The following is a 9912-nucleotide window of genomic DNA, read 5'->3' on the forward strand; positions in this document are numbered from 1 at the left end:
AGATACTCTGTCCAGACCAGGCATCAGACTGATGAAACAAATAAGTTCTGTACAGCACATGGGAAAGGAGTGCATGTAACAGAGAGGGGGTAACAAATACTCTATAAGGCATATATAACATCCATTTCCTAGCCAGTTGGGCTTGGTTATTCTTGTTATCCAGAATCTCTTTGACCGTGAGGGCTGGTGGCCAGCCAGAGGCATAACCACTTGTTCTGTGAGAGTAGTAAGTCAAGTTCCTCCATTTAGTGGCCTGGTCTGTGCTCTCATACCACTAACAGGTGAAATAACAAGGTTCAGTGTTACTGTTTAAAGAAAGATAAGAACTACAAAGGCTGTAAGTGTTTTTTCCTTCCAGGACTCTTGCAGCTCTTTCAAAGGATGTGCTTTGTGTGCTGCATGCTTTCTGCAATGAGAAAACCTCAAATATTTCAGTGCCATGAGCAGTGACAGATCTACTCTACTTTTTATTTCCCTTACAGAGATGGTCTTATAAGCAAAGAAGAAATGATGGCTTACTTTCTGAGAGCAAAATCACAGTTTCAGTGTAAAATGGGGCCAGGGTTTATTCATAACTTTCAGGAAATGACCTATCTTAAACCAACTTTCTGTGAGCACTGTGCAGGATTTGTAAGTATGATTTTAATAATAGCATATCTTAAAAACAACTTTTAGCCTTTAATCTATATAAGGTGGAACTGGCTCCATACATTGCTGAAGTGTCTTGGCCAAATAATATCTCATGGCATTCAGAAGCACAAAACATTTACTCATGTTGTAGCTGTGCTATCCAGTTTTGATTTAGTGGTTTCTTAAAACTGCTGTTTGTAGGAATATCTGTTGGGGGTGGGGGAGGGGACAATTATGTTAGCTAAAGGATGTTGGAGACTATATATGAATGGTCTTGCTTGGTTTATCTTAAGTTCTTTAATTGGGCTTGATTTCCCATGTAAACATGCTCAAGGGAAAATAGATGTCTGGAGCAGAGGATGTAGATGAGGCAAAAGCTGTTCTTTCTCAGGAAGTTGCACATGGCAACCTAGATATGTTCATAATTCTCTGAATGGCTGTAACAGCCCTAATTTCCTCTCTATTGAATTAACAGATCTTCTAATTTGGTAAAGAAATCAAAAGTGCTTCCAGCAGTTCTGTACAATAAGAATTTTTAGAATTTATTAGTTGGAGTTTTTTTTTAATTTGCCTTTTCTCTCAGCCATAACTTACCAGATGTCACTTATTAGAGTGCTGTCTACATATCTGGGAAAGGATTGGTTTTGTGGACATTTGTGTTGCTTGTAAACCTTCTCTAAGTTTTCCACTTCAAACCAAATGTAGTAAAGAATTACTATGATATAGAAGTTACTTTAATGGGCACACTTGGCTGAAATCAGATGTCCACATTTAGACAGCTAAAGCAGTAAGGGCAGAGGGCCATGTCCTCTGCTTGTGTGTGGCTCACAACAGGCTGTAAAATCAGGCCCTGTCCCTGCTCTCCAGAACAGAGAACTTTATTCCGTGATCTTTGTCACTAAGCAATATTTCTTCATGGTTCAAAGTACCAACAGCAGCACTGCAGAGTGCAAAAATGTGCCTCCTTGCTGCCCTGCCCTGGCATTCCTTGCTCTAGCCCATGGTCCCATTTTCCACTCACTTCTTTTGTGACGCGTCAGTTCTGTTCGGGTGCCTGAAGCCCCTATCGCAGCCGCTGCCGCTGATTAATGCCACGGGCAAGAAGGAATTCCGCCTATTTCCGCTGAAGCTGCAGAAGCCCTGGCTTCTGGTGACATGGTCAGTGCTGACGTAGGGGTGTGCTGGCGGCTCTCAGGCTGACAGCTCCACCAGACCCATGGGGCAGGGGCAGCCACTGGCCTGAGCCTGTTGTTCCAGGCTGCCTTGGGAAGACGTCATTGCGTTCGTGACACTCAGTGCGTTTGGAAGGCTTCCACAGCAAAGCAAGGCCCAAGGACCGCCCTGAAACGTCCTCTCCTGCAGATATTTTTCTCCTACATCAATTTTTTAATTGGCCATTGTTAGATTTTTCTTGTCTCCCTGATTACATCCAGTGCAGGAATGCAAACGAGTAAGGGGTTGTACAGGAAATGGAAATAAGGTCATTTTTCCTGTCAGCTCACTGAAGTCATTGGCATTGTTCTGTGGATGAGTTGGACTGATAGGACAGGAACCAACAACAGAATCTGCTGCATATTTGTTCTGCATTTCAGTGCTACTCATCCACGGGTGGAAACCTAATTTCAAACTGATGCACTGATTCACAGTCAAAATAATGTGCACTGACCATGCAGCAGGATGAATTGACATGACAGTGCAATGCACAGTTATTAGAACACTACAAATGCTGAAGGTCAAGCTAAGACCTAATGCCATTAAGCAGCACGAAGTTGATATGCCCATGGCCAGTCGCAGTTCCGTCCCAAAGCTTGAGTTGCACCACGTGGCAGGGTGGGTGACCAGCCGTCCTGCTCAGCTTTATAATCTGAATTTGCACAGATCCTCTTACCTTGGCAGCAAAGCTATGTCAGACACATTCAAAGCTTTAGATCAGAATTCATGACATGACACTTCAGCTAAGCTTCCATTGCAGCGTGTAACCACAACATTGGTGCCAAATTTGAGTGGGAGGAGGGTACAGAGATAAGGTGAGGAATGAGTAGAGAGGCCTTCAGCAGGAACAGATTAGAGCTTAAATGAAATAAGTAACAATCCATGTCTCTTACAGGGATCCTGTAAAAGAAATCTGGGAATATAGGTCATCTCTGCTCTTTCAAGAGGGACTAGGGCGCGCCCCTGTTGCTGCCTGAGCACAGCAGCTGTATTCACTGTGCACATATATGGCATTAGCAAGAAAAGAATAAGCCACAGGCCTTCTGTGGACCCAGCTTCCACTGTTGTCCTTTCTGTTCTTTTGTTCACCATTCTTCTGCCTTGTCTAATCTATTTCTGCTCTCTCCAGAGCCCCATTTCTGCTTGCTATTTCTTTTGTGGGGTGGGTTTTTTTTCCACCCAGAATCTTTCCTTTGTGTTTATTTTACTCTTTCCTTTGTATTCAGAATGATCTTCATCTCTTCCTTTTGAACCTTTCTTTAATGACCATATTCACCCCCTGCTCTCTGTGCATGGGTACTTATAAATCTGGTGATGAGCCACACACAGTTTCAGTTGCCTGGATATGCTCACCCTCTCTGGTGAATGAGTTCAGGAAAAATAAACACCAGAGTCCCCAGTTTTTTCCTTTTATGATAGAATTAGAAAACCTGGCCCTTCCTCTCACTGCCTCTCAAGAGTGGAAATGCTTGTTTTTATAATGCTGTGGCTGTAGATACAGTGCTGCTGAGTACACAGAAAACAATTTACTAGGGAGGTTCCCTGTTTCCAAGCACTCCTGCTCATGTGGCAGTGAAAGCTTCCCAAAAGTGGGACCACACACACTGGCCCTTGGATGTTTAGCATTTGGTAGTTGCAAGTGTATGTTGACAAGAACAGCTTTGAGAGAAGGCAATGATGGAATTTAGTGTGTTTTCTGCCTGTTTCATTCTTCATCTGTTTGAGTTGGGGTTTTTTTAAGTTGGAAAAGGCAGGTGCACAAATCAGATTGCTGTGGCTAGGTGTGCTGGGAGCCAGTATGGGAACCAAGAACCTAGTTTTTATCCCCAGTGGTCTTTTCTTCTGCTCTGTTTGAATGTTTTGGGTCAGTGATGTATCTGGAGAATGGATGTACACAGGAAATTCTCCTGCAGATAACATTAAGGGAGCCTAGAAGCAGAATGTGCTCTGCTGTTTTCACTAAGCCTGATATGATTTTAACCCATTCCTGGAAGCAAAAGTCATCTGTGTCTCTCCTTCTCTGGTAGTCCCATTACTACAAGTAGCAGGAGGGAGAAGCCACACAGTCTTATCACAACTAAGGGGGAGGTCTGCCTGACAGGAAGGGTGTTAAGAGCAGTTGTATCCTGTTTGTGCTTTTGTAGCCATTGGTACTTCCTCATTGTGACCTTGTTTTCCTTCCAGATTTCTTTTCTGATTCCTTGACGGTCTTTTGTCTTTCTTTGCAGCTCTGGGGTATAATCAAACAAGGCTACAAATGTAAAGGTAAATAAATACTACAAGGATTTTTTTCAAGCTATGGGTGGTGGGTTGTAGTACAAGTTAGTCAACCATACCTTTAACTGAAATGGCATGTGCTCAAACACACCTTGCATCTACATTTGGTATTGTCCATGAGCACTACGAAGTTTCACTGCATTAGAACGCACATTATTACATTGGAATACAGTAGGAATGCACAGATTCTGTGAGATAAAGGTCCAAAGCAGCCCCTGACTCCATGAGCTGTAACTTTCTACCAGTAAAGACCTTGTAAATTGGAAAACCAATTGTTCTTATCCTAACACGGAGAGATCCTGAAATATATCCCCTGAGACTCGGGTCAGGAAAAAGTCTGCTGGCAACAGTTTGTATGTACATCCATGTACAACCATGTACATCCATGTGCCTGTAGCGAAGCCTACATGCAATTCAATAGTGGCTGAGCAAGAAATAGAGAAATATTTAATTCCTAGACTGCCCAGCAGGTCTCATTGCAAGATCTTCTTCAGACATTCAACTCATAAAAAATGCTAGAGCTCTGACATCCCTCTCCTTTGCCTTCATAAAATATTTAATTTCTTATGTAGTACTTGTACCATATTAATCAGGCCAGACCAAAAAGGGCATTATAGTGGTCCTCATTAGCTTTTAAATCCTGGACCTGTTTATTTCTTAAGCAGCCCAACTCTGGCTGAAGGGCACTGTTGATTTTCATAGCTGTAGCTGCCTCTCAGTTATTCAAAGGGGAAGATTCACATTTGTACTCTTTTCACTTAGTCTTATACAGACTCCAAGGAGAAGGATAAAGAATCCACAGTGATTTTTTTTAGGATACACCATACTCCTGTCTCTCTCTCTCCAGCCACAAACCTCTCTTCCTCAGAGTGGATGGGAAAAATGTCCATGGCTAAATCAACATATGTAATTCAGATATTCCTGATTACTTATCTATCATCTTCGAAGCTTTGAAAGGGCTGGTTGCAGTCTATAGTTTTATTGGTAGGATGAGGAAAGGAAGGTAAAATTTTGTCACACCAACCTGTAAACTCAATCTGAGATCTGAAAGTTGAGCTTCTGTCCTGCATCACTGCCTGTAGCAATGGCCCAGTGGAGACTGAGCAAAAGAGGTTCTGTAAAGTCAAAGTTACAGGCAATGAAGCGTGAAAGTAGGAGAGCAGAGCTGCTTGCTCAGATCCTGCAGTGGTCAACAAATGTGAGGGTGCCTTTTGTTGCACAGCTGCTCTGTGTTCCAGCATCACTGCAGTGTGACACCCATTAGGGATGAACTCTGCCTTCAGCACAGAGCTGCCAGCCTCTGTTTGAACACAGCAGGCTGGGGAGGGAGTTCCTTCTCCCAGGTCTGCTGCTTACCCCAGCACTGTGAGTAATGAGATAAGGGCTAGACTGCATGGTCTGCCAGTGATAGAAGGAGATCTTGCACTTCAAGAGAGATCTTTAGTGTATCTGAGGGAGTGTGTTACCTTTGAGGCAGAGAAGGCCAGAGCTGGGCATGGGCTGTTGCATTAGTCATATGAACAAGGTGTTGGCAGAAAGCAGAACTCTCACCCATCATGCCAGTTCTGCTGCCCTGAGCAGAGTGGTTCCTACAGCACAGCTATAAATGGTTGATATTTAAATAAATTAAATAAACCTTGACAATGCTCACCTAGAACAAAATGTTGGGCTGCGGAGCAGCAGAAGAGAAATAAGGGAGACGGGAATTTTTAAACAATGGAAAAGGATACAGAGGAGAGCGAGATTGTGTTTGGGGCACATCCTCCACCCTTCAGCCCTCTCTTGCATATAAGATCCATACTCCAGCCGCACTTCAGGTAAATGTACCTAGTCATGATGAATCCAGTGATTTAAATCCCAGCAGAGGCTTGAAGTGCAGAAAAGACTCAAAAAGTCTTTTCTGAGTGGATGATACACTTCCACAGGGCTCATTCATGTGCTAATGTTGCTTACTGAACTACTTAGACTAGTTTTAACCTACAGTAGTCTGCACTGACCTCCAGCAGTCCTTCCAGATGCTCAGGGTATGGATGTTCTGGTGTCTTCTAACCAAACCTGTTTACTATAATGGGCCCTGCTGGGACAAATAAAAGCCAGCCAAATAATAACCCACCCCCCTCATGGGGGGACTCATGCAGTAGAGCAGAAGTTTTATGTAGGGCATACACAGGACCATATCATTCCACATCTCTTCTTTGAGACTATTTTATGATTAAAATATCATCTTCCCTCTTCTCTTCTGCTGCCATTTTTCTACTAATGGCTGTCATGGAAATTATCCTTTTTTTTTTTTTGTTATGCCTTTCACACCAAATGATCCATTTCTGTAACACCCTTCACAACTTCTGTCAAACTTTTGTTCCTTCAAAGTCCTTTCTTGGTATCTGCCTGCTAACAGCCCTGAGGGTTTACCAGATAGTTGCGGCTTTCCATTTGATGACTTGACAATTAATTTTTTTACAGATTGCGGTGCCAACTGTCACAAGCAATGCAGAGACCTGCTTGTGCTGGCATGCAGGAAATTTTCCAGAGGAACTTCAGTAGGCAGCAACCATGGGTCTCTTCCTAGCAGTCCATCTCTGCCTCCAGGTGAGAACAGTTTTCCTCCTGTTTTAAACCATTTCTGGAATCCTCTCTAATGGCCAGTGTCCTTGTTGCCATTTTTAATTTTTCCTTTATATCAACACACAAAGCAGCAGCTGTCCTTTTTGCTGCACTATGGCTTGTGTTCAGTCCTCAGATTACAACATCCTTTTCTCCAGTGATGGCTTTACTGTCCTGTCTAAGGCTTACTATCCTCCTTACTGGCACCCCATCCCAGCTGAAAAGAAATGAAATGGTGTTTCTCCTTTTTTATCACTTAGGAGCAAGGAGACGTAGGGCACAATTCTAGAATTGCCTTATGCCCTGAGCATGCAGATAGTAAGACAATAAAATCTGTGCACACAGTGTCAGAAACAGTTTCCAAACAGCATATGGATATTGATAATTATAGCACTGCTTCATACAAGGGGTTGCCTCCCCACCCTCCCCCATGCTTGTTAACTTTTTGTAAAGACCTTGAAGACTTAAACAAAACAATTCCACCCTCTCTTTCAGTCCAAGATGAAGTATTTGAATTTCCCAGTGTTGCTGCAGAGCACCAGGACCTTGATGGCAGAGCTATCACCCTTGTCACTGGCTCTTCACGGAAAATTTCTGTGCGGCTGCAGCGGGTGACCACCAGCCAAGCAACACAGACAGAACCACTCTGGCATGAGCCAGGTTGGAATGATTCAGGTTCCCACACTTTCCCCAAAATGAAGTCCAAATTCTATGGAAAAGCTGGGAAGAACAAAGGCTTTGCAAAGTGGGAGAATGAAAAGCCCAGCATGGAGGCTGATGTAGAGCTAGAAGCCGAGGCCCCACAAGATATACAGGATCACAATGGAATAGAAACTCTCCCAGAAACACAAGAATCCGAGGTGAGTTCCAGAAAAAGCCAAGACAGTTTAAAATCTTCTAGTCTGAAGTCTCATAAGGTTATTTGATGGATTTCAGGGTGCTTTTTCATTCAAATTTGTCATTGCTTCTTGCACAAGAGTCACTTTCAGAAGAATGGTAAATCATCCATAGATTCCTGTTTCTACACTGCACTACACATGTGCTATGACACTGTAACTGGCAGTTTGGGTCCTGGTGTCAGTGTGTCTTTTTAGTAGTTGGTACTTCTCATTTTGAAAACCATTAAAGTAGCCTGGTGGATATTTGGCCACCTTCTGTCCTGTTGTATCCTTGCATTGCACAATTCAGGGCTCCATGAGAGGGCAACACTCACAACAATTACCATTCTGACAAATACAGGAATCCAGGCCAGGGCAGGGAATTGATCTGGTATCTGTTGCTATCATCCATAAAGTTTATGCTTCCAAAGCCTCATGCTTTTATTGACCATCTCTGCCAGCATGTAAATGCTTATTTTCTTCTGCTTGCAGGATAGCTGATTCCTCATCCTGAAGCACAGAAAGCTAAAGATGACAACTACAGCAAGTGTTGATGGACTGTCACAGACCACATTTGGCCATAAGGAGTGTTCCCGTACCTCATCCTTTTAAAGCCAACCATTGCCCTGTTTTCTTAGCTGAAAGGTGTTATAAGGCACTATTTATTTCCTCACGAGTAAGCCATTTCGATGAACATTGCAGAGCCACAGCAGAATGGATCTCTGTGCTCAGTGTTTTCTCTTGTGTGACTTCCGTGGAAACTTCCTCTCTGTGCCAGTGAGGATATATTCAGCCTTCTTTAAAGGCACTGCATCATTTCAGTATGTCTGCCAGCAACAGCAAGGGCGAGGACAGAAGCCAAGCATCCAAGTTTGCTCAATAACACTCCTTTCCCGAGGCTTGTCATAATCATTTAAGGAAAGAAGTAGGGGTGTGTGTGTTGATTAAATCTCAAACAAAAATCTCTCACAAAATACTCTATACTGAAATTCTTCACGCACCTGGGGTTTTGAATTTTGGCCATGTTTACATTGCTGCAGTGAAGATATTGGTGTTCAGCACAGTGATATCGGTTCCCAGACTGGGGATCCTTCAAAGAGGCAGCAGCTGGCTGAGACTGAAGGAATTCCAAGACACTATGTGTTTTTCTGGTTACACCACAATAGAGAAGGGTCATTTTTGCCAGCACTGATTATGGTAACATTAGCATGCAATAAACACTTTAGTTTTATGTGTGTGTGTATTTGTGTCTGTGTATGTATGTGGGTTTGGTACTTTTCTCTGGTTAGAAAGCTGTACATGTTAAGACTAAATGTTCTGAAGAGCAATTTCCAAATCAACAGATTGCTAAAGTAGGATCTAGCACCTGAATTATAATGGTCTGGTTTGAAGTTGCATTTCCCAAAACCATTAAGTTGTTGAAAGAGGACAGCGCTCATCTGGAAAAAGAGAGAAAAACAAAACACCACAAAGCTCAAACCTGAAAAACTGGCACACGTGTTAGTCTTCTTATCCCATCTCCCCACAACAACAGGGGTGGGGAGCGTGCATATGTAGCACACACTCTGATTTAAAACCCAGTTATAAGATGTCCTACAAAATCCAAGTTATTGCACCCTTCAACATGTTATAAGCCTTGACGAGAGTATTTTCATAGACTTCCCTAACACAAAGCTGACAGCTGCACTCCTCTGTGGTAATTTGACTGTAAAGCGCACTGGGACTACATGATACCTGCCCAGGTTTGCATCCTGCAGGTTTGTTTTCCAGCAAAACCAGTAGCAACGGTAAATAGTAAATATGTGGAGATAAAAAAAATTTTAAAAACCATTCTCTTTACTGTTGTAAACTCAACAGAAATAAGCACTGGTTTCCAAACTAGGATGAGGGCCAGAAGCACACTTCATTCTTATACTGCTGTGGGCAAAGAGCAAGCATTAGCAAACCCATGGTGTTGATTTCCTGTGGTGGGTCATCTGACGGGTCACAGCCACTGCTGCCGTTACAGTGCCCAGCTTGCTCACAGTGAAAATGCTCTGCTGCAGAATTTGAATAGAGAAATTTGGTTACCATCCAGGCTGTTGATGGAGCAGTTGAGATAAGCCTCTTAATGCTCTATAAATGAAATGTTCAGAGCAACTTCATTCTTAACATCACGTAGTTTTGACCAGCATTTAGTCTGTAGACCTAAGCTCATTTCTTGCAGGCTTTTAAAAGTTATTTGTAGCTCTTGACTTACTCATCAATAAATCTCTTGCAAGCCTGGAAGCTTCGCTCAATTATATGCTTACCTCAGCAGCTGTTGCAGATC

At 42.9% G+C, this 9912-nt stretch overlaps 1 protein-coding gene across 3 annotated transcripts in view; it reads left to right on the top strand.

The window, feature by feature from the left end:
• RASGRP3 (RAS guanyl releasing protein 3) overlaps window positions 1–8832 on the top strand; it is a 58583-nt gene extending 49751 nt beyond the window's left edge. For all 3 annotated transcript variants that reach the window (XM_005416256.2, XM_031060893.1, XM_005416257.2), the window contains exons 13-17: window positions 483–630; window positions 4071–4107; window positions 6583–6708; window positions 7219–7583; window positions 8094–8832. In XM_005416256.2, coding sequence (XP_005416313.1) covers window positions 483–630; window positions 4071–4107; window positions 6583–6708; window positions 7219–7583; window positions 8094–8102 — 685 coding nt within the window. In that variant the 3' untranslated portion in view covers window positions 8103–8832. The remainder of the gene's footprint in view (window positions 1–482; window positions 631–4070; window positions 4108–6582; window positions 6709–7218; window positions 7584–8093) is intronic.
• Window positions 8833–9912: the final 1080 nt, after the last annotated feature.

Source organism: Geospiza fortis, unplaced genomic scaffold (genome assembly GCF_000277835.1).
Source record: "Geospiza fortis unplaced genomic scaffold, GeoFor_1.0 scaffold41, whole genome shotgun sequence".
Taxonomy (NCBI): Eukaryota; Metazoa; Chordata; class Aves; order Passeriformes; family Thraupidae; genus Geospiza; species Geospiza fortis.